Source organism: Lepisosteus oculatus, chromosome 14 (assembly GCF_040954835.1).
Source record: "Lepisosteus oculatus isolate fLepOcu1 chromosome 14, fLepOcu1.hap2, whole genome shotgun sequence".
In the NCBI taxonomy this organism is placed as follows: domain Eukaryota; kingdom Metazoa; phylum Chordata; class Actinopteri; order Semionotiformes; family Lepisosteidae; genus Lepisosteus; species Lepisosteus oculatus.
The window spans coordinates 42,467,951-42,492,470 of NC_090709.1; the positions used below are offsets into that span (position 1 = coordinate 42,467,951).

At 47.6% G+C, this 24,520-nt stretch overlaps 2 protein-coding genes and 1 long non-coding RNA gene across 5 annotated transcripts in view; 2 read left to right on the forward strand and 1 right to left on the reverse strand.

Moving 5' to 3' along the window:
• The window catches only part of LOC138243305 (uncharacterized), a 41,880-nt gene extending 41,182 nt beyond the window's left edge, over positions 1–698 (forward strand). Inside the window, exon 3 of the long non-coding RNA XR_011192090.1 lies at positions 658–698. This is a non-coding gene — a long non-coding RNA (uncharacterized lncRNA). The remainder of the gene's footprint in view (positions 1–657) is intronic.
• The window catches only part of LOC138243259 (RING finger protein 112-like), a 69,087-nt gene extending 55,595 nt beyond the window's left edge, over positions 1–13,492 (forward strand). The window contains exons 10-15 of the mRNA XM_069198800.1: positions 8,427–8,550; positions 8,718–8,830; positions 9,109–9,162; positions 9,515–9,574; positions 10,814–11,008; positions 11,682–13,492. Coding sequence (XP_069054901.1) covers positions 8,427–8,550; positions 8,718–8,830; positions 9,109–9,162; positions 9,515–9,574; positions 10,814–11,008; positions 11,682–12,038 — 903 coding nt within the window. The 3' untranslated portion in view covers positions 12,039–13,492. The remainder of the gene's footprint in view (positions 1–8,426; positions 8,551–8,717; positions 8,831–9,108; positions 9,163–9,514; positions 9,575–10,813; positions 11,009–11,681) is intronic.
• Positions 1–24,520, reverse strand: part of LOC107076063 (guanylate-binding protein 3-like) — an 84,818-nt gene that overhangs the window by 37,479 nt on the left and 22,819 nt on the right. Inside the window, exons 10-15 of one of the 3 annotated variants that reach the window (XM_069198776.1) lie at positions 23,888–23,974; positions 23,285–23,408; positions 22,983–23,095; positions 22,653–22,706; positions 22,056–22,127; positions 21,150–21,356 (exon numbers count right to left, since the gene is read on the reverse strand). The exons of 1 other annotated variant lie outside the window; for it this stretch is intronic. In XM_069198776.1, coding sequence (XP_069054877.1) covers positions 21,150–21,356; positions 22,056–22,127; positions 22,653–22,706; positions 22,983–23,095; positions 23,285–23,408; positions 23,888–23,974 — 657 coding nt within the window. The remainder of the gene's footprint in view (positions 1–21,149; positions 21,357–22,055; positions 22,128–22,652; positions 22,707–22,982; positions 23,096–23,284; positions 23,409–23,887; positions 23,975–24,520) is intronic. One more of the 3 variants, XM_069198777.1, reaches the window with a different exon arrangement.

Consider the following 24,520-nt stretch of genomic DNA (forward strand, 5'->3'; position numbering starts at 1 on the left):
AGGACTCTACACACACCTTGTTCTGAGAGAACAGGACTCTACACACACCTTGTACTGGGAGATCTAGACTCTACACACACCTTGTACCGAGAGATCTAGACTCTACACACACCTTGTACCGAGAGATCTGGACTCTACACACACCTTGTTCTGAGAGAACAGGACTCTACACACACCTTGTTCTGAGAGAACAGGACTCTACACACACCTTGTACCGAGAGATCTGGACTCTACACACACCTTGTACTGAGAGATCAGGACTCTACACACACCTTGACAATTGTACTGAGGGAGCTACACACTACACATACTGTACTGAGAGAACAGGACCCTACACACACCTTACTGATAGAGCTATAGATTACACACACCTTGAACAGAGACAGCAAACACACACTCGATTCTGGAAGAGCTGGACAAGCCAGTAATCAAACGAGTGTGGTGAGTCCACACTCAGCAGCACAAAGACACACTGCAGTGATTGTGTGAAACTGGGGTCCCATATCTCACCTTCGTCTTCCTCAGGGTGGAAAACCAGCCCATCCTTCTGCTCCTCCCATTTCAAACTGATTCTGTTTATCATCAATGTGTGTAGAATCTTTCACTTTTTTTACTGGTGAAATTGCCAATCTGTGTTGTTTTGTGTTGTGTCCACAGGGCAGTGTGACTGCAGAGGAGACAGTGCTCCAGTCTGGCTGTCTGGGATTGCTCTGGGATAACTGGGACATTGGTCTTTCATCTAACACTAAGAGAACGCTTATATTTGGTGATAGTTTGATATTTTCTTAGCATGTTTACTATTGTGAGATGTCTTATTTATAACATTTATAAATACTCCTTCATTTGTTCCTGTAACATCCATCAGCCATAGTCACTTTATTCACCCACTTTTAATTTATCAAGCCGCCTGAACTTATTTAGTCACATTTTAGTTCTGCAGTTTAATGTTTTTATCAATAATGCATGCAGTTATAATGAAGTAAAATAAAATGTTTTTCTAAGAAATCATTTAACACATAAGATTATAGCACAAAAGGCACCAGTCTTTTGTTGCCATATAAAGTGTATAAGAGAAATAATTGTGCAATAAAGGGTTAAATGCAAACAGATTTAGATTAAATCAAAACCCAGAGATCACCTGGAAGGTTACATTTAAAACTAGACAAGTGAGGGGGTTTCAATAAGATTGTAAACTACGAAAGGCTGAATGTGAGACAGCAGGCTTGTAATTGTCACACGCCTCTCCTGTTTCACTTTCATTCTCAGGCAAAAGGAAACTCAGCGTGCAGCACGTCTCTCTGTGGTTTCTGTGGGTTACTTCTTCTGTACTGAGGCCCCCAGGCCTGTGTTCCTGCACGTCTCCACACCTCTCACCCTGTTATCTCTCAGAAGTGCTGTCATTTCTCAGAATCATCAGTGTGTTCACTCTTCATCAGATCCTCTGTAGCTGCCATCTCATCAGGTGCTACCCCCACTCCTCCAGACACTGGTGGCTCTTGCCTGGCCTGTGGCTCGGAGAACACTTCTCCACTGGGCCTGACCGCTGAGCTTTCCCAGAATACACCTGTCCTTTGACGCTCCAGCAACCTCTATCCTGTCCCCACCCCCCCCAGGCCTCAGCCTAGTCCAGCTCCACACAGATCCCCTAGTTCCTGTCCTGAGGAATCTTCACATTTTTCAAGTTTTGTTAAGACGCCGTGTCAGCAAGAGCTGTAAAGAGTGTTTCTTGTAGGTCTTTGTCACGGTGTAGGTCGATGGATGGAATAAACGTTTGGATTTAGTACAGAAATGCATAATGCGTTCAGTACAATCTCTTATTGTATAGCAACAAAGCAATAATGGAACACTTTAGAGAACAAAACTGGACACCAGCCGATCATGTGCAGTACAACATTTAATCTAGACAGAAGAGAGGCGACTGTTCATCCTGTGTGTGACTCAACCCAGTTCTACAGCTTATAATTCTCTCTGGACTGTTACAATGGGCAAGGTCTGCCTAAAATGTGTATCAGCCCTGCTGATCCGTATCTGTACACAGTGTTGATCCTTTAGAAAGGATGACAGGCCTTGATATTACAAGGGGTTATTGGAAATACTGCCTAGGAATGAAGAATGTACAAGTTTGAATTTATTTCTACATATACAGGGCCTTTCAAAATAATTCAGACCCTTGACCAGTTCTGGCATTTTACTGAATTACAAAACCTACATTGAAATTGAGTTCTCTGTGATATTTATATTTCTAAACACTGAAACACAAAATTAATTATTTTAATTTGACACTGTTTTATGTCAGGAAATATTCTTAAGAAAATTAAAAATAAACTGAAATCTGTTTGTATAAATAATCAGTCCCCTCATTTTAATATTTTGTAGAGCCGCCTTTTACAACAATAACCAGGACAGAAGCAGGACAGAAACAGGTAATATAAGATACAAGATCACTGACTGATACTGTGTTACACTGCTCTGATCTGTAAGTGTGTGATCAGTACTATGTGTTACCCTGCTCTGATCTGTCAGTGTGTGATTGCTACTGTGTTACACTGCTCTGATCTGTCAATACTGTATGTGATCAGTACTGTGTGTTACACTACTCTGATCTGTCAGTGTGTGATTGCTGCTCTGTTACCCTGCTCTGATCTGTCAGTGTGTGATTGCTGCTGTCTGTTACCCTGCTCTGATCTGTCAGTGTGTGATCAGTACTGGGTATTATACTGCTCTGATCTGTCAGTGTGTGATCAGTACTGTGTGTTACCCTGCTCTGATCTGTCAGTGTGTGATCAGTACTGTGTGTTACCCTGCTCTGATCTATCAGTGTGTGATTGCTACTGTGTGTTACACTGCTCTGAGCTGTCAGTATGTGATGAGTACTGTGTATTACCCTGCTCTGATCTGTCAGTGTGTGATTGCTACTGTGTGTTACACTGCTCTGATCTGTCAGTGTGTGATCAGTACTGGGTATTATACTGCTCTGATCTGTCAGTGTGTGATCAGTACTGTGTGTTACCCTGCTCTGATCTGTCAGTGTGTGATCAGTACTGTGTGTTACCCTGCTCTGATCTGTCAGTGTGTGATTGATACTGTGTTACACTGCTCTGATCTATCAGTGTGTGATGAGTACTGTGTATTACCCTGCTCTGATCTGTCAGTGTGTGATTGCTACTGTGTGTTACACTGCTCTGATCTGTCAGTGTGTGATCAGTACTGGGTGTTATACTGCTCTGATGTGTCAGTGTGTGACTGCTACTATGTGTTACACTGCTCTGATCTGTCAGTGTGTGATTAATACTGTGTGTTACACTGCTCTGATCTGTCAATATGTGATCAGTACTATGTGTTACACTGCTCTGATCTGTCAATATGTGATCAGTACTATGTGTTACACTGCTCTGATCTGTCAATATGTGATCAGTACTATGCGTTACACTGCTCTGATCTGTCAATATGTGATCAGTACTATGTGTTACCCTGCTCTGATCTGTCAGTGTGTGATTGATACTGTGTGTTACACTGCTCTCATCTGTCAGTGTGTGTATTTATTTATGCAATCTTGCTTGAATTGGTCCTTGTTCCTGTTTTTTCTTTGTCTAAACAGGATTATTGTGACTTGGGACAGTAGCAGTCATGGGCAATTCTGATTCTCATAACCTGTCAGAGAGAAAGTACTATTACGATTTAAACTCAAATGCATCTCAGGTCCAGGACAGCTGGTCTGGCCATTGAAGTCCTGTGCTGTCTTTGGCTCTGGAGCGGCTCTGATCGCGTTTCGGTCTCTCACTCCTCTGCTCCAGCCCGTCTTCAGCCTGCCTGATTCCTAAGCCTGAGCAGGAGGAGGTAGAGAGCCCCCTGCTGTCAGAGCCTCAGTGCTCCAGCTCCTTGGGCAGTTCCTCCATGCCTGAAATTATCCAGTGTGACCACGAGTTCACGAGAGAGGAGGTGAGTTGTGGTTTTGTTTTCTGCTGGGTGACACAGAGGCTGGCTTATGGAACACTGGGTCTCTTCTTCATGACGCCACCAGCCTGCCAACCAGGCTACAGGGGGCATTTTGAAATCCAGATGCACTTGCGCCACCCTGCTGGGGAATCCTGGTGCTGCAGGTTCAAAGTGTACACCATGGGATGGGTGGAAATTAACTGACCTGTGATCCACGTGCAGTGGCAAGCACGCTAACCAAGGTGATATCTGAGAGAGGCGCCCTTCCAGTGAGCATCAGCACTCTGCTCCACACTCCCACTACCCTCTGTGTAAAGTTAAATGTCTCCTGGTCTCAGTTTTAAATGTGTTCCACCTCCAGGGCCCTGGCAGGCCCATTTAGCTGGTCAAGGTCAGCTCTGATGGCGACCTCCTGTTCCAAGAGGACGTGCTTCAGCAGTGCTTCCTGTGCTCAGATGTGAGGGAGACTCCGGTCTGCGTGGTGTCTATTGTCGGGGAGAGGAGGAAGGGCAAGTCCTTCCTCCTCAACTACCTCCTGCACAAGCTGTCTAACATGGTGAGAGCACCCCACCCCCTCCACTCTCTGTGTAAAGCAGCGTTTATGGCCCTGACATCCCACACCCACCACTCTCTGTGTAAAGCAGGGTCTTATGGCCCTGGTTGTGAAAGCTCCCTTTCTTATGGACTCAGGACGAGTGGGACAGGATGAGTGACAGTGAGCCTCTGCGAGGGTTCGAGTGGCGGCCTGGAACTGAGACCATGACGAAGGGTGTGTTCATCTGGAGCCAGCCTCTGTTCCTGGAGACGCAGGAGGGCAAGGCAAGTACCGTCCGAGCTGGGAATTTGTCTGTTGTAGGGGGTACGACTCGATGGCTCTGACAGGTGCTGGTCCAACTCAGTCTTTCACAGACCCTGCAGGCATCTTGAACAGGCAGGAACAAGAGCTCTTCTGCCCCTCACCAGCCCCTGGGACCCCTTTGTCTACACTCGGGGCATCTGTGTGACAAACCGGAAACCGTTCTCTGCTCAGGAGTGGGAAGATTTAGGTCATTGAGCCATTAGCTGGGCAGCTTGCTCCACACTCCCCCCACCCTTTGTGTAAAGCTCTTCCAGCTGTGTCTTGGTACTGGAGGGGAGGGGGGGGGCAGATGACCACTGCAGCTCTGCTCTGAACACTCTGTCTCTGTCCCCTCTGTCCAGTTGGCTGTCTTCCTGGTGGACACTGAGGGCTCCGTGGATCTGTCGCGGGAGATGGAGCTGAGCGTGAAGCTGTGTGCCCTGAGCGTCTTTCTCAGCTCGCACGTGGTGAGAATTGTGGGGCCTTGTCCCACCTTCCGGGGTGACTGTGAGCCCCTTGCTGCGTCCCAGAGAGCTCACGTGTCCCCCCCTGTCCTCTCTCCCAGATCTTCAACGTTCCCTCTGATGTGACGACAACAGACCTGGACTACCTGGAGGTACAGCACTCGGCCACGGTCTTATCCCCCGATGTGCTGCGCAGCACCTGGGCAAGAGAGCTGTGGTGCAGCTGGGGGCTGAAGCCAGGAGCCTCTCGGTATGAAGGTCCTTCAGCTGGGACTGTGGACCGGGGTGTGAGTTCGCCCCCTGCTGGTGACATGTGGCATGAGCGAAGCACTGCATGACTTGAGGTGCTGTTGTGTGTGATGCTCTGTGCTGCCTGGTTTCCCTCACACGGCTATATGAGTTGGCCAGTCTCATCTTTCCCAATAATGAAAATGTTACTTTATTAGCCCCTATACAATTTCTTGCATTAGGAATTCATCTTTTTGCATACTCCAGCTTGTTCTCCATCAGACACAGACAGGGAGAGATGCTGGGGGTCAGAGCACAGGGTCAGCCATTCTGCAGCACCCCTGGAAGAGCTGGGGTTAAGGGCCTTGCTCAGGGGCCCAACGGAGTAGGATTTCTCTGTTGGCTGCAGCATTTGAACCGGCAACCTCCCAGTCACAGGCACAGATCCTGAGCCACAGAGCCACCACTCCGCCCAATGCAGGGTCTGCAGTACAGTACAGTGTGTGATTGTATTTGTATTTGTTTTATATGTGCATCCATCTTTGTTTTAATGAGTGCCTGTGTCTCTATCAGACTGTCTGACAGGTTCAAATTGTGTCTCTGGATTATTGCCATGATTGGTAAATTACACTGTTGCCAAAACAGAGATAATTAACTCTGCAATTACAGACAGTTTTAATAGAGAGAACCGATGGCTGTCTCTCTCTGACTCTGCCTGCCTCTGACACACAGATGGCCTGTGTTTACGCTGTTTGCAGCTGCTGCATCTTGTGGTAGAAAAGGGGGGAGGCGCCTTTGACAAGCAGTATTTTCAGGTACAAACTTGACTCTTCAGTGAACACAAAAAAGATCAGATCTGTTTTATCACCTGCAAACCAGGTGATGTCTCTCTTACCTGGACATGTAAAAAAAACATGTTATAATAAACTTTATTTTATGTAAAGGAACAAATAATAGGTTAATTCCAGGCTGAAAAGAGAAGAAACGTTTCTGTTTTCTCTCTTCTCTTTTCAGCAGGGAATAAACCTGTTACTTGTTCCTTTGCAGCCTACACATGCTGACGCAGCTCCCTCACCTGAACTACTTTATTTTATGTAGCATGTTTTAAAAGTAAGTAAGTCATCTCAAAGTAAGTAATTGGTTCAATAAAAGCCTTTCAGAACAGAAAGGTTTTGATTCTAGATTGGAAAGAGCTCAGGGAGTGTGATTCTCTGATGTACTTGGGGATACATTTCCAGAGCTCTGGGGCAGAGCAGGAGAGGCCTTGTCACCCATGGAGTGTAGACATGCTTGGGCGACAGTTAGGAGACCAGAGTTAGAAGAGCGAAGGTTGTGAGGTGGGGAGTAGGGCGATGATAGCTCAGACAGGTACTGAGGTGCCAAGCCATGTAGAGCCTTATAGGTGAGCAGGAGGATTTTGAAGTTGATATGAAATCTGACAGGAAGCCAGTGCAGGGACTCCAGGATAGGAGTAATGTGATCACTTTTGCACCTGATCAGGAAGTCAAGCTAGGGTCACTCCTAAATTTCTCAATTTTGATTGAAATTCCAGAACAGTGCTGTCCACAGATAGGGCTACTACACTGGCTTTACCATAGTAGTACACAGGTGCTGAGCAGCATGATTTCAGTCTTGTTGTAGTTTAAGCTAAGGAAATTTGGAGTCACCCAGGCTTTTATATTAGAGATGCAGTCAGTGCAGACACAGTCATTTCAGTGTCAGGCTTAGTACAGATATAGCTTTAAGCATCATCAGCGCAGAAATGATAGATGAGACCATGTGATCTTAATAATTGACCATGTAGATAGAGGTCAATGCTGAATAGTAGAGACCCCGGCATCAGATAAGACCTGAACCATTTGGGAGCAGTGTCAGAAACTGCAAACACAGGCTCAACACGAGAGAGTAAGATCTCATAGTTAACAGTGACGAAAGCAGCACTGAACTCTAGAAGTATAAGGATAGGATGAGAAACAGAGTCTGAAGCCATAAACAGATTGTTAGGGACTTTGACCAGGGCAGTTTCTGTGCTGTCTGACTGTCTTATAATGGTTTGAAGAGGTTATTATGTTGAGGACAACAGGGCAGGGAGAGAAGAAACAGGATTGAAATAAAACACAAGTAATGGAGGGTATGTAGCAGACTCATAGGAAGACTCATAGGCAGCTGGTGGATTTCATGAGCAATACCAGTTTACTAAGGCATGCAGTGTCCACTTGGAAGAGGCAGACTTGCAGGCATCAAAACAGCAGTCAGCATTCACTCAGAGTATTGATTAAGCTAATCAATCTCTTGGGACAAGAAGGATTTCAATCATTCCCAAGCACGTGTTATTACTTGAGCTGCGCCATAGGACGGTGACAGAGGCTCTTCTATAGAGCTAGATAAGATTTCATGACTTTGTAAGGTGAGCTGATATGAGATCTTTCTCAATCTCTAATAAAGGGATTTGAGTTCCTGGTGCGGGACTGGACACAAACTCAAGAATGTGGACAGTCTGGAGGATCCCAACACCTGGAGAGAATAATCCAGGTAGGAGACGTACTGTGGACCTTATATATATATAGCCCTGACTTGTACTGAGAACGACAGAGAGGTACTGATTCTCTAGACTGGTCAGGAGGTACAACAGTGCCACCTACAGACCACAGACTAAAGAAACTCAGTTCCTCCAGCCCATCAGTGTGGGACACTCCCTTCAGACTAAAGAGACTTAGTTCCTCCAGCCTGGGGGTGTGATATATCCCCTTCAGACTGAAGGGACTCAGTTCCTCCAGCCTGTCGGTGTGGGACACTCCCTTCAGACTAAAGAGACTCTGTTCCTCCAGCCTGTCAGTGTGGGACACTCCATTCAGACAAAAGAGACTCAGTTCCTTCAGGCTGAGAGCTGTATTGTTTCAGACACAGAGGGCTGGAATCCTATCCCTTTCCTGAGTCGACATGTCTGTCTGTGCTTTCAGCGCCTGGAGAAGTCTGGGACAAACAAGCAGGCTCTGAGGATCCTCAAGGAGAAGAGGCCATGCTGTCACCTTATGCCCTTCCCTGGGAACAAACTGCTTTGGAGCCAACAGGGAACCATGCGAGGTAAAAACCAGACAGCTCCACTCCCAGAGCAGTGTCACTGAGGAGCCACAGGGAGGCGGTGTTGAGCTGTGAAAATTAGATCCCCTAGTAGTCCAGTCTAAGTTCAAGACTATAGAGCTTCAAGATTTTCAGTTGACTAATCTGTTTCCTTGTTGTGTGTTTATAAGAAATGGATGAACAGTTTCAGCACTGCCTGAAAGAGTTCATCAACCACATTGGCCAGGTCCTGCAGACGACACGGTCAACTGTGACAGGAAAGACACTGGCAGGGAAATTCAAGGTAAGACATTATTCACTGAACCAATCAACATACATCACTACACCACTAGGGTACAACACCTCAAAGAGCAGCGTAGAAACCAGTACAGTGCAGTAAAGCCCAGTGAGATCATGGTAGAAACACAATACGGTGCAGTAAACTACAAGTCATACAGGGTGTACAGGGTGATGCGAACCATCAGCTGTTCTAATGTGATTTCTGTCAGTTGTTGAGAATGAATTGTCACAGAAAGAGTTAAGCCCAGTGAAGCCTCACTTACCTTATTATTTTCTCTGTAGATGATGGCACATATGATTCTGAAAAGCAACTACAGAATTTCCTCTCCTGCAGAGGTGAGTCTCTCTCTTTCTTGCTGGCCCAGACAATCTTTTAATCCTTTCTCTGTTGCTGTCTTCAGTCTGTTCAGAATAAGGAGACTCAGTTCCTCCAGCCTGTCAACATAGGACACTCCCTTCAGACTAAAGAGACTCAGTTCCTCCAGCCTGTCAGTGTGGGAAACTCCCTTCAGACTGAAGAGTCTCAGTTCCTTCAGCCTGTCAGTGTGGGACACTCCACTGAGACTAAAGAGTTCCTTCAGCCTGTCAGGGTAGATTACTCCTTGAAACATGTTTCTGGGCGACTTTGATTCCAGGATACTTGTATCAATATCAGCTCTATCTGTAACCCCTTTGCTTCCTCCCCCAGCTCAACCTGCTCACTATCCAGCAGCTGAAGCAGGAGTTCACCATCTTTCTGAGTGAGCAGGTAAGAGAGTGTATGTGAGACAAAGGGTGTAAGTATTAGGGTGTGAGAGTGTGTGAGAGATTGTGTGCACAAACTGTATGTGTATGTTTAAGCGCCTGGGCTTGATCATGCCCGACCCCACACTGGGGATGAGGAGGACTGTGGTACAGAAGGAGAAAGATCTGCTGGCCCGTGTGCAGGGTGAAGTCAGGAGCTCTCACAGTTCTTGAGCTCTGAGCGAGAGAAGTTCCTGAAGGAGTACAATCTCCTCATCATCAAAAGGGCGAAGGAGGACTTCACCAACTTTCTGAATGAGTGTGTGTGTGTGAGAAACTGGGAGGGTGTGAGAATGTGAGAGAGTGCTTGTCAGTGACAGTGTGTGTGTAATCTACTGGGCTCCACTGGGGTGTCTTCTGCTGGTTTCTGGGGTATCTTGAGGTGGTCTCCTGCTTGTGTCTGGGGTATCTTGAAGTAGGTTCCTGCTTGTTTCTGGGGTATCTTGAGGTGGGTTCCTGCTTGTGTCTGGGGTATCTTGAGGTGGGCTCCTGCTTGTTTCTGGGGAGCCCTGAGCAGTTTGGGGGACGTAGTGTGATGCCCTCTGCTCTAAAGTGACCCTGTGCTCTGTTTCCTCAGAGATCGATCTTGCACGACACCACACTGGGGATAAAGGGGAATGTGGTACAGAAGGAGAAAGATCTGCTGGCCCGTGTGCAGGGTGAAGTCAGTCCGCAGGATTACCAGGAGCTCTCTCAGTTCTTGAGCTCTGAGCGAGAGAAGTTCCTGAAGGAATACACTCTCCTCATCTTCAAGAAAGCGAAGAAGGAATTCATCAACTTTCTGAATGAGCAGGTGAGTGTGTGTGTGTGAGAGAGGGTGTGTGAGAAAAACTGGGAGGGTGAGAGTTTGTGTGTGTGTGCATGAGAGAAACTGGGAGGGTGAGAGTGTGTGTGTGTGTGAGAAACTGAGAAGGTGAGAGTGTGTGTGTGTGTGAGAAACGGGGAGCGTGTGTGAGTGTGAGAGAGTGCTTGTCAGTAACTGTGTGTGTAATCTACTGGGCTCCACTGGGGTGTCTCCTGCTGGTTTCTGGGGTATCTTGAGGTGGGCTCCTGCTGGTTTCTGGGGTATCTTGAGGTGGGCTCCTGCTGGTGTCTGGGGTATCTTGAGGTGGGCTCCTGCTTGTTTCTGGGGAGCCCTGAGAAGTTTGGGGGACGTAGTGTGATGCCCTCTGCTCTAAAGTGACCCTGTGCTCTGTTTCCTCAGAGATCGATCATACACAACAGCACACTGGGGATAAAGGGGAATGTGGAGCAGAAGGAGAAAGAGCTGCTGACCCGTGTGCAGGGTGAAGTCAGTCAGCAGGATTTCCAGGAGTTCTCACAGTTCTTGAGCTCTGAGAGACAGAAGTTCATCATCGAGGGGGCGAAGAAGGAATTCACCGACTTTCTGAATGAGCAGGTGAGTGTGTGTGTGTGTGTGTGTGTGTGTGTGAGAGAAACTGGGAGGGTGAGAGTATGTGTGTGTTTGTGTGAGAAATGGGAAGGGTGTGAGAGAGTGTGGGAGAGAAACTTGGAAGCTGTGAGAGAGTGTGTGTGATCGTTTGTGTGTATAAGAGAGAAAGTGTGTGTGTGAGACACGGGGAGGGTGTGAGAATGTGAGAGAGTGCTTGTCAGTGTCGTGTGTGTGTGTGTAATCTACTGGGCTCCACTGGGGTGTCTTCTGCTTGTGTCTGGGGTCTCTTGAGGTGGGCTCCTGCTGGTTTCTGGGGTCTCTGGAGGTGGGCTCCTGCTGGTTTCTGGGGTACCTGGAGGTGGGCTCCTGCTTGTGTCTGGGGTACCTGGAGGTGGGCTCCTGCTTGTGTCTGGGGTATCTTGAGGTGAGCTCTGAGCAGTTCAGAAGACGTAGTGTGCTGCCCTCTGCTGTAAAACAACCTTGCACCCCGTTTCCTTAGAGAGAGATCAAGCAGAGAAATACCTTCTTGTTTTTGGGGTGTCCTGGGCAGCGAGCTTCTGCTTGTTTTTGGGGTGTCGTTGGGCAGCCACTTGCTTATTTCTGAGGTGTCCGGGGGAAGATCAGAGGACGTAGGGATGACCGTTTGCACTGAAGTGACCTTGCTCCCCCTTTTCCATAGGGAAAGGTACTGCTGACACATCCAGACAGGATGAAGGAGACAGTGGAGAGAAAGGAGAAGGAGCTGCTGGACTGCGTGCCGGAACAAATCGAATCGTATTTCAAGGAGTATAAAGAGTTTATGGCTGCTGAGCGTAAGAAGTTCCTGCAGAAACACAACATCATGTTTGGCGTGAAGGTGGGCTGTATAGTGCCCGGGTCTGTTCTGACCACGACTGCGGGCGCGGCTGGAGTTGGGGTTCTGACCACGACTGCGGGCGCGGCTGGAGTTGGGGTGGCAACTAGTACGGGGGTGGGGGTGTTGTCAGCCATCGCCAAGTTCTTCAAGACGAAGACGAAGCCAGAGCCGGAACAGTGACACCCATCCTCTCGAACCCTGAGCCGGAGCCGCAGAGAGACTATCGAATCCATTCTTTATCCTCAGGTGTCTTTTCTTCACTAGTGACCACAGGTACAGGGCGCAGACATGGGAACCACTGTGTGCTGTGCAGAAGGGTGAACAGTAGGGGGCGCTACAGCCCCAGGTGGAGTTTTCAGTAATGAGGAAATTCCTGGAGATGCACTAGAGGCCATTGGCGCTGATGACTCCCTCTCTGTGTCCACAGTGCCCAACGTTCTCCTACAGAACTTGATATGAGCCCTGTCCAGCAGCCCTCCTGCTGTGGTGGGAACAGAAATCATCTGGATTTCTCTCCTTCCCCTGTTACAGAGACTCAAACCAGCACAAGCCCTTAAACACTTTGCTCAGTCAGGTGGGTTTGAGTCTTTTATATGACTCTACATAGCTGCACAGCACCTATAACAAAGAAATACACAAACACAAGCTTGTTAATTGAGACCTAATTAGCTAGTCCAGGTTCATTCTCTCCTCAGGCCTTCATTAATTGAGACTTCACTAGTGCAGGGTAACTTCTCCCCAGATCTACAATTGTGAATTGAGACTTCACTGGTGCAGGGTAACTTCTCCCCAGATCTACAGTTGTGAAGTGAGACTTTACTGGTGCAGGGTAACTTCTCCCCAGGTCTACAGTTGTGAATTGAGACTTCACCGGTGCAGGGTAACTTCTCCCCAGATCTACAGTTGTGAATTGAGACTTCACCGGTGCAGGGTAACTTCTCCCCAGATCTACAGTTGTGAATTGAGACTTCACTGGTGCAGGGTAACTTCTCCCCAGATCTACAGTTATGAATTGAGACTTCACTGGTGCAGGGTAACTTCTCCCCAGATCTACAGTTGTGAATTGAGACTTCACTGGTGCAGGGTAACTTCTCCCTAGATCTACAGTTGTGAATTGAGACTTCACCGGTGCAGGGTAACTTCTCCCCAGATCTACAGTTGTGAATTGAGACTTCACCGGTGCAGGGTAACTTCTCCCCAGATCTACAGTTGTGAATTGAGACTTCACTGGTGCAGGGTAACTTCTCCCCAGATCTACAGTTATGAATTGAGACTTCACTGGTGCAGGGTAACTTCTCCCCAGATCTACAGTTGTGAATTGAGACTTCACTGGTGCAGGGTAACTTCTCCCTAGATCTACAGTTGTGAATTGAGACTTCACTGGTGCAGGGTAACTTCTCCTCAGGTCTACAGTTATGAACTGAGACTTCACTGGTGCAGGGTAACTTCTCCTCAGGTCTACAGTTGTTATGAATCCTCAATAGTGGAGAGTAACGTCTCCTCAGGCCTACAGCTAGCAGGACCTATAAGCCTGCCTGACAGGTTTTTGAACTCGAGTTCAGACAAGACTCTTTGTTTACTTAATGTTTCAGGATGATTGTGCCTTTCAGAGATTAAAATAAATAAAAACTACATATCTCAGGTGTCTTTGGGTTTTCAGTCTGGCTCCAGCAATTTCCACTCAACTATCTCTGAAATAAACTACAACTCCATTCTACCCACAATCCTCCCAGAAGCAGCCCACATGACCACGGGAGAACATGCAAACTCCACCCAGATAAAACCCCAGGACCAGAACTGAAATCAAGGCACCAGTGGCGCGAGACAGCAATACTAACAACGGCTTGGTTTAAGATCTGATGTTTTCACACTGCTGCCTTCAAGCTGTTGTGCAGCAAAGTCCTCTCTGTCAGAATTGTATTTCAAGTCTAAGTTCTGAAACTAATTGTCTCTTCTAGAAAATCAAACTGCAATTAAAATGCTGCCGAGCTTGTTGGGTCAATTTAGTCAAACAGAAAACATACAGCTGATGCATATATATATACATCTGCATTCATAATATTGGGAACTATGATAAAAAGAAAGGAGACAGTAATCTATTGGTATAAGTTGAAAGACCAGTGTCCCAGTATTCCCAGAGCAATCCCAGACAGCCTGAGTGAGGAGACCCTGCAGTCAGACTGGAGCACTGTCTCCTCTGCAGTCACACTGCCCTGTGGACACAACACACAACAACACAGTTTGGCAACTTCACCAGTAAAATAAAGTGAAAGATTCTACACACATCATACTGAGAGAACAGGACTCTACACACACCTTGTACTGAGAGAACAGGACTCTACACACACCTTGTACTGAGAGAACAGGACTCTACACACACCTTGTACTGAGAGAACAGGACTCTTCACACACTTTGTACTGAGTGAACAGGACTCTTCACACACTTTGTACTGAGTGAACAGGACTCTTCACACACCTTGTACTGAGTGAACAGGACTCTTCACACACCTTGTACTGAGTGAACAGGACTCTTCACACACCTTGTACTGAGAGATCAGGACTCTACACACACCTTGTACTGAGAGATCAGGACCCTTCACACACCTTGTACTGAGAGATCTGGACTCTACACACACCTTGTACTGAGAGATCAGGACCCTTCACACACCTTGTACTGAGAGATCTGGACTCTACACACACCTTGTATTGAGAGATCTGGACTCTTCACACACCTTGTACTGAGAGAACAGGACTCTACACACACCTTGTACTGAGAGAACAGGACTCATCACACACCTTGTACTGAGAGAACAGGACTCTACACACACCTTGTACTGAGAGATCTGGACTCTACACACACCTTGTACTGAGAGAACAGGACTCTACACACACCTTGTACTGAGAGAACAGGACTCTTCACACACATTGTACTGAGAGAACAGGACTCTTCACACACCTTGTACTGAGTGAACAGGACTCTTCACACACTTTGTACTGAGTGAACAGGACTCTTCACACACCTTGTACTGAGTGAACAGGACTCTTCACACACCTTGTACTGAGTGAACAGGACTCTTCACACACCTTGTACTGAGTGAACAGGACTCTTCACACACCTTGTACTGAGTGAACAGGACTCTACACACACCTTGTACTGAGAGATCAGGACTCTACACACACCTTGTACTGAGAGAACAGGACTCTTCACACACCTTGTACTGAGAGAACAGGACTCTACACACACCTTGTACTGAGAGATCAGGACCCTACACACACCTTGTACTGAGAGAACAGGACTCTACACACACCTTGTACTGAGAGATCTGGACTCTACACACACCTTGTACTGAGAGATCTGGACTCTTCACACACCTTATACTGAGAGAACAGGACTCTTCACACACCTTGTACTGAGAGATCTGGACTCTACACACACCTTGTACTGAGAGAACAGGACTCTACACACACCTTGTACTGAGAGAACAGGACTCTACACACACCTTGTACTGAGAGAACAGGACTCATCACACACCTTGTACTGAGAGAACAGGACTCTACACACACCTTGTACTGAGAGAACAGGACTCTACACACATCTTGTACTGAGAGATCTGGACTCTTCACACACCTTGTACCGAGAGAACAGGACTCTACACACACCTTGTACTGAGAGAACAGGACTCTACACACACCTTATACTGAGAGATCTAGACTCTACACACACCTTGTACTCATCCATCCACGGTGAGGAGATGTCCAAAGTAGCTGACTTCAGTGGCACAGATCGTGCTTTTCTCTGGGTTGAGTCGGACTCCTCGCTCTCGGGACCGTTGTAGCATAGTGCGAAGGTCCCTGTCGTGTTCCTCCTTGGTTCTCCCATAGACCAAGATGTCATCAACAATCGCTGTCACGCCTTCGAGGCCTTCACATGTCTCATGGATCTTCCGCTGAAAATCGTCTTGACCTGAAATTACCCCAAAGGGCAGGCGTAGGAATCTGTAGCGCCCAAACAACGTGTTGAACGTAGTTAGTTTTGATGACTCTTCTGTGAGCTTGACAGCCCAATAACCTGACCTAGCATCCAGGACACTGAATTAGCGCGCTTCAGCCAACTTTGGTGTAATGTCCTCAAACGTCGGCAAGGGGTAGTGTGGACGTTTGATAGCCTTGTTCAGATCCCTTGGATCAAGGCATACTCGGAGTTTACCCGTGCGAGGTTTCTCCACCACCACAAGTGCATTAACCCATTCCATTGGCTCTGTGACTCGGCCAATGATGCCGGACTTCTCCATGTTGTGCGACTCCTCCTTAAGACGGCTCCGCAGTGCATGAGGTATGCGTCTCGGTGGGTATACTACAGGAACTGCATTTGGTTTGAGGTGGATAGTGCATTCACCTGCAAAAAGCCCAATTCCTGTAAAGACATCTGCAAAATCTTGTAAGATTGGCTTTGTCTCAGTGGGAGGGGTGGTCACAGATAAGACTAGTTTAATAAGGTCCATGTCTAAACATGCTTTTAGTCCGAGTACTGGAGGTGCATGAGTGTCTACAATATAAAAGTCCAGACACATTTCTCTGTCCTTGTACTTGCATTTCAGGGTGCATGCGCCTTTTACAGCCAGTTACTATCCGCCAGAACCTGACAGTCTGCGAGACGTGGGCTGCAGCACAGCGTCACTTTTAAACTTGTCATATTCAAGCAGAGGAACGACGCTAACTTGAGCACCCGTATCTAACTTCAACTTTATTCCCGTTTGTGCGTTTCCTTTGATGTCTACCAAAACCTGTTCAATGGCGGAGCTCGGGTTTTTCGTGCGACACACCGAGTCGACGCACAGCTCCACGTCTTCGGATTCCGGGCTTTTTCCCCAAACCCCTTTTCCCTCGTCTGGAGCGGCTCGCTTTTGCAAAGTGGTTCAATTTCCCCACACGTTAGGCGCCGCTTGCCTTCTGCCGGGCAAACGTCCTGTTCGCCGTGAGCCTTATGTGGCACTGGGCTCCCCACTCCGGTCTAGCGCCTCCTGCTCGGGCGGGTTTCTCAGCTGAACTGCGAGTCCCTGCGCTCTCGCGCGGGCTGCGCGCGCTGCTGCTGCTGCCCCTCGTTCTCGGCTGGGTTTTGCGCCGAGTCGTGAGACCCAACGACGCCTATGGCCCCGTCTGGCGTCAATTCCGAACCGACGCTCGACGGCTTTTCTCTTCCCTGTCGGTGAACGTACTCCGGAAACGATGCGGTCCCTTACCACCCCCCGTTTACTATCCGAGTAACTCCAGTCTTTCCACAGGGAGCCGCGGCTCTGTCACAAAACTGTCCGACCTGTTCGCCGGCTCCCCGTACTCTCTCGTGAAATCTATATCGAGCAAAACGTAACGTTCGTTAACGTTAACGTGCGCTTCAAAACGGTCATGACGGGTTTCGGGTACCTTCGCCTCCTCCGCGTCCGGTGTCCGTGTGTTGTGTACGTCTCCGACCCCCAGGAGAAGATACCCGCAGAGCTCTTCCTGTCCTGTCGTCTTGAGCCCGTTAGCTCCTGCGTCCACTCTGGCCTGTTACCCTGAGCAACCGTTATTCCCGCTCAGCCCTCCACCAATCAACATGCAGTTTCACTGCTGACGCACACAAATATCACATCCCCTTTCTTTTCATTTGAGTTAGGGACCAACACAAGAATAACTACCTCTTGTAGTCCTAATGAGCTTCCTTTGCAAAAATTGACCTAAGCAATGCTTACTGCGCGCTTCACTTAACATCAGGATCATAACGCTATAAAAACAAACCATAACTTAACATGGCTATCCCTCAGCTACTTGCTGACATCAGTATATTTCAACTCCTATGTAATGACTTAAACCCTTTCAACAACAACCACCAAAACTTTTCATAACCTACCAGCACAGTTGCAATTACAATGTTTTGCTATTATGATTAGGGCAGCGATCCGCCTACACCCTTTACATTTATAGGTCCAGTACAGTTCTGGGCTTCACCTCGCGTCGGGATTTAGTGCGGTAATAGGCGGAGTGTGAATCTGTCTCTGGCACTTCTGGGATGAGCGGCTCAGCGTCTGTGTACTCAAGGCACCAGAGCCACGAGACAGCAATACTAACAACGGCTTGGTTTAAGATTTGATGTTTTCACACTCCTGCATTCAAGCTGTTGTGCAGCAAAGCCCTCTCTGTCAGAATTGTATTTCAAGTCTAAGTTCTGAAACTAATTGTCTCTCCTAGAAAATCAAACTGCAATTAAAATGCTGCCGAGCTTGTTGAGTCAATTTAGTAAAACAGAAAACATACAGCTGATGTATATCTATACACACCTGCATTAATAATATTGGGAACTATGAAAAATAATAAAAAATAAAGGAGACAGGAATGCAGGATATAATCATGCAGATCTGAGAGCAGCCTCTCATACAGATCTGTGAGTAACCTCTCCACCGAGATGAGAAATGCAGTGAGTTTTATACAGCACATTCACACAGGAAAGCTCATTCTAAATGTCCATATTAGGAGTTGTTTTTCTCTCTACCGACATTTCTTTGTAATTGACCACGTTCTTCTTAAGAAGCAGTTTCACCTTGCATACAGACAAAAGGACGTGTATAAATAAAAGGTGTGAAATGAGCTGGACATTCTGCTGTTGTAGCATTAATATCAAAAAGTCAAATAATATGCTTGCAATTGCTCTTTCATACGGTGGCTGGGTGAAAGGCATTTTTCAAAACCACCTAGTCACTATCTGATACACTTTAAAAAAGGTAAATGCTAAAATTCTTCTCTGCACCAATGAAGTCTCAATTCACAACTGTACACCTGGGGAGAAGTTACCCTTGTAGGCAACCTCTCATGAGGCACCAATAACTGTAGGGGTTTGTGCATTTACTGGGACAATTAGTCACAAAAATGATTCTTTGATGGTATTAAAATCCAACCTTGTGGGATAACTCAAACAATGCACACACATGGATCCTATAACTTGAGAATACATTTATTAATACATAAAATGTGCATATAAACATAACAGATCTTATCGAGAGGGTTAGCAGAATACAAAAGGTATATTCAATCATGAAGAGTTACAATCACCAAAAGGGACATACAGTACATTCAGTATATCATTCATTTAGACCGTTTCGTAAATGAACTTGGTTACAACTTCTACACCAGACACTCAAAAGCAAGTACATGACTCATAGGAATAATAATAATAATTGCTTAAACTTATATAGAGCTTTTCTGGACACTCCACTCAAAGGTCATGGGGAATCCCACTACCACCACCAATGTGCAGCCCCACCTGGATGATGCGACGGCAGCCATAGTGCGCCAGAACGCTCCCCACACAGCAGCTCTCAGTGGGGAGGAGAGCAGAGTGATGAAGCCAGTTCAGAGATGGGGGATTATTAGGAGGCCAGATTGGTAAGGGCCAATGGGAAATTTGGCCAGGACGCCGGGGTTACACCCCTACTCTTTTCGGGAGACGCCCTGGGATTTTCAATGACCACAGAGAGTCAGGACCTCGGTTTTACGTCTCATCCAAAGGACAGCGCCTGTTTACACTATAGTGTCCCAGTCGCTATACTGGGGCATTAGGACCCACACGGACCGCAGGGTGAGCGCCCCCTGCTGGCCCCACTAACACCTCTCCCAGCAGCAACCTTAGTTTTTCCCAGGAGATCTCTCCTCCAGGTACTGACCAGGCTTATACCTACTGAGCTTCCCTGCCCTGCCCTACCAGTTCCTGATTGGCTGAGGATGAGTAACAATGCACTCTGACCTTAGGGTTGTAAACAAACTTGGGATGAGACTCTCCCAGAATCTCCCAGACAGTAAGGCTCCAGAGATTACCATTTATTAGGGTGGTGTCTCAGCTTTTGGACTTGTTCCTTATCAGGACACTCTATCAGCTAGAAAAACACCTTAATTGTGAACCAAATGGAGTGGCCTCTCTAAGCCTTGCCACTACACCCTGCACCAGTGAAGTCTCACTTCACAACTGTAGATCTGGGGAGAAGTTACCCTGTGCTAATGAACGCTCAATTAATGAAGGTCTGAGGAAAAAAATTAATTTGTACTAGCTAATTATTTCTTTGCTATAGGTGCTGTAGAGTCATATAAAAGACTCAAACCCACCTGACTGAGCAAAGTGTTTAAGGGCTTGTGCTGGTTTGAGTCTCTGTAACAGGGGAAGGAGAGAAATCCAGATGATTTCTGTTCCCACCACAGCAGGAGGGCTGCTGGACAGGGTTCATATCAAGGTCTGTAGGAGAACGTTGGGCACTGTTGACACAGAGAGGGAGTCATCAGCGCCAATGGGCTCTACTGCATATCCAGGAATTTCCTCATTACTGAAAACTCCGCCTGGTGCTGTAGCGCCCCCTACTGTTCACCCCTCTGCACGGCGCACAGTGGTTCCCTTGTCTGCACCCTGTACCTGTGGTCTCTAGTGAAGAAAAGACACCTGAGGATAAAGAATGGATTCGATAGTCTCTCTGTGGGTCTGGCTCGGGGTTCGAGAGGGTGGGTGTCACTGTTCCAGCTCTGGCTTCGTCTTCGTCTTGAAGAACTTGACGATGACTGACAACACCCCCACCCCCGCACTAGTTGCCACCCCAACCCCAACCCCAGTGTTTACTGCAATAATGCCTCCGACAACCAGGCCTCCAGCCGCGCCCGCAGTCGCGGTCAGAAAAGACCCGACCACTATACAGCCCACCTTCAGGCGAAACTTTGTTTTGTGTTTCTTCAGGAACGTCTCGCACTCCGCAGCCATATACTTTTCAAACTCCTCGAAATCCTGTCTGGATTCGATTTGTTCCGGCACGCAGTCCAGCAGCTCCTTCTCCTTTCTCTCCACTGTCTCCTTCATCGTGCCTGGACGTGTCAGCAGTAACTTTCCCTGTGGAAAAGGCGGAGCAAGGTCACTTCAGAACAAACGGTCGTCCCTACATCCTCTGACCTTCCCCCGAACACCTCAGAATTAAGCAAGTGGCTGCCCCAGGACACCCCAAAAACAAGCAGGAGCTCGCTGCCCAGGACACCCCAAAAACAAGCAGGAGCTCGCTGCCCAGGACACCCCAAAAACAAGCAGGTATTTCTCTGCTTGATCTCTCTCTAAGGAAACGGGGTGCAAGGTCGTTTTACAGCAGAGGGCATCACACTACGTCTTCTGAACTGCTCAGAGCTCACCTCAAGATACCCCAGACACAAGCAGAAGACACCCCAGTGGAGCCCAGTAGATAACACACACACTCTCACCCTCCCAGTTTCTCTCATGCACACACACACACTCACCTGCTCATTCAGAAAGTTGATGAATTTCTCCTTCGCCTTCTTGATGATGAGGGGAGTGTTTTCCTTCAGGAACTTCTCTCGCTCAGAGCTCAAGAACTGTGAGAGCTCCTGGAAATCCTGCGGACTGACTTCACGGTCCAGCAGATCTTTCTCCTTCTGCTCCACATTCCCCTTTATCTCCAGTGTGGTGTCGTGCATGAGTGATCTCTGAGGAAACAGAGCACAGGGTCACTTTAGAGAAGAGGGCATCACACTACGTCCCCCAAACTGCTCAGGGCTCCCTAGAAACCAGCAGGAGCCCACCTCAAGATACCCCAGAAACCAGCAGGAGCCCACCTCAAGATACCCCAGACACAAGCAGGAGCCCACCTCAAGATACCCCAGAAACCAGCAAGAGCCCACCTCAAGATACCTCAGAAACCAGCAAGAGCCCACCTCAAGATACCCCAGAAACCAGCAGGAGCCCACCTCAAGATACCCCAGAAACCAGCAGGAGCTCACCTCAAGATACCCCAGACACAAGCAGAAGACACCCCAGTGGAGCCCAGTAGATTACACACACACTGTCACTGAGAAACACTCTCACACCCTCCCAGTTTCTCACACACACATACTCATTCAGAAAGTTGGTGAAGTCCTCCTTCGCCCTCTTGATGATGAGGAGATTGTATTCCTTCAGGAACTTCTCTCGCTCAGAGCTCAAGAACTGTGAGAGCTCCTGACTTCACTCTGCACACGGGCCAGCAGATCTTCCTCCTTCTGTACCACAGTCCTCCTCATCCCCTGTGTGGGGTCGGGCATGATCAAGCCCAGGCGCTCAAACATACACAGTGTGTGCACACAATCTCTCACACACTCTCACACCCTAATACTTACACCCTTTGTCTCACACACACACTCTCTTACCTGCTCACTCAGAAAGATGGTGAACTCCTGCTTCAGCTTCTGGAGAGTTTTCTGGTAGAGGGCATGGAGGAGCTGGAGGAGGAAGCAAAGGGGTTACAGATAGAACTGATATTGATACAAGTATTCTGGAATCAAAGACACCCAGAAACATGTTTCAAGGAGTTATCTACCCTGACAGGCAGAAAGAACTCTTCAGTCTGAAGGGACTGTCCCACACTGACAGGCTGAAGGAACTGAGTCTCTTTAATCTGAAGGGAGTGTCTCACACAGACAGGCTGAAGGAACTGAGTCTCTTTAGTCTGAAGGGAGTGTCTCACACCGACAAGCTGGAGGAACTGAGTCTCTTTAGTCTGAAGGGAGTGTCTCACACCGACAGGCTGGAGGAACTGAGTCTCTTTAGTCTGAAGGGAGTGTCTCACACTGACAGGCTGGAGGAACTGAGTCTCTTGAGTCTGAAGGGAGTGTCTTGAGTCTGAAGGGAGTGTCTCACACTGACAGGCTGAAGGAACTGAGTCTCAATATTCTGAACAGACTAAAGACAGCAACAGGGAAAGGATTAAAAGATTTTCTGGGTCAGCAGGAAAGAGAGAGACTTACCTCTGCAGGGGAGGAAATTCTGTATTTGCTTTTCAGAATCACATGTGCCATCTCCTACAGAGAACATAATAAGGTAAGTGAGGCTTCACTGGGCTTAACTCTTTCTGTGACAATTCATTCTCAACAACTGACAGAAATCACATTAGAACAACTGATGGTTCGCATCACCCTCTACACACAGTATGACTTGTAGTTTACTGCACTGTACTGTTTCTACCATTATCTCACTGGGCTTTACTGCACTGTACTGGTTTCTACGCTGCTCTTTGAGGTGTTGTACCCTAGTGGTGTAGAAATGGATGTTGATTGGTTCAGTGAAGAATGTCTTACCTTGAATTTCCCTTCCAGTGTCTTTCCTGTCATGGTTGACTGTGTCGTCTGCAGGACCTGGCCAATGTGGTTGATGAACTCTTTCAGGCAGTGCTGAAACTCTTCATCCATTTCTTAGAAACACACAACAAGGAAACAAATGAGTCAACTGAAGATCCTGAAGCTCTATAGTCTTGAACGTAGACTGGACTACTAGGGGATCTAATTTTCACAGCTCAACACCGCCTCCCTGTGGCTCCTCAGTGTCACTTGTCAATGGGATCAGGTCAGCTGCTCTGGGAGTGGAGCTGTCCGGTTTTTACCTCGCATGGTTCCTTGTTGGCTCCAAAGCAGTTCGTGTCCAGGTAAGGGCATAAGGTGACAGAGTGGCCTCTTCTCCTTCAGGATCCCCAGAGCCTGCTTGTTTGTCCCGGAGTTCTCCAGGCACTGAAAGCACAGACAGACATGTCTAATCAGGAAAGGGGTAGGATGCCAGCCCTCTGTGTCTGAAACAATACAGCTCTCAGCCTGAAGGAACTGAGTCTCTTTAGTCTGAAGGGGGTGTCCCACACTGACAGGCTGGAGGAACTGAGTCTCTTTTGTCTGAATGGAGTGTCCCACACTGACAGGCTGGAGGAACAGAGTATCTTTAGTCTGAAGGGAGTGTCCCACACCAACAGGCTGGAGGAACTGAGTCCCTTCAGTCTGAAGGGGGTATATCACACCCCAAGGCTGGAGGAACTGAGTCTCTTTAGTCTGAAGGGAGTGTCCCACACTGACGGGCTGGAGGAACTGAGTTTCTTTAGTCTGTGGTCTGTAGGTGGCACTGTTGTACCTCCTGACCAGTCTAGAGAATCAGTACCTCTCTGTCGTTCTCAGTACAAGTCAGGGCTATATATATATAAGGTCCACAGTACGTCTCCTACCTGGATTATTCTCTCCAGGTGTTGGGATCCTCCAGACTGTCCACATTCTTGAGTTTGTGTCCAGTCCCGCACCAGGAAATATAACCCCTTTATTAGAGATTGAGAAAGATCTCATATCAGCTCACCTTACAAAGTCATGAAATCTTATCTATCTCTATAGAAGAGCCTCTGTCAGCTCAAGTAATAACACGTGCTTGAGAATGATTCAAATCGTTCTTGTCCCAAGAGATTGATTAGCTTAATCAATACTCTGATTGAATGCTGACTGCTGTTATTGAATGCTGACTGCTGTTATGATGCCTGCAAGTCTGCTTTCTTCCAAGTGGACACTGCATGCCTTAGTAAACTGGTATTGCTAATTAAATCCACCAGCTGCCTATGAGTCTGCCTACGAGTCTGCTATATACCCTCCATTTCTTGTGTTTTATTTCAATCCTGTCTCTCCTCTCCCTGCCCTGTTGTCCTCAACACAATAACCTCTTCAAACCCTTATAAGACAGTCAGACAGCACAGAAACTGCCCTGGTCAAAGTCCCTAACAATCTGTTTATGGCTTCAGACTCTGTTTCTCTTCCTATCCTTATACTTCTAGAGTTCACTGCTGCTTTCGTTACTGTTAACCATGAGATCTTAC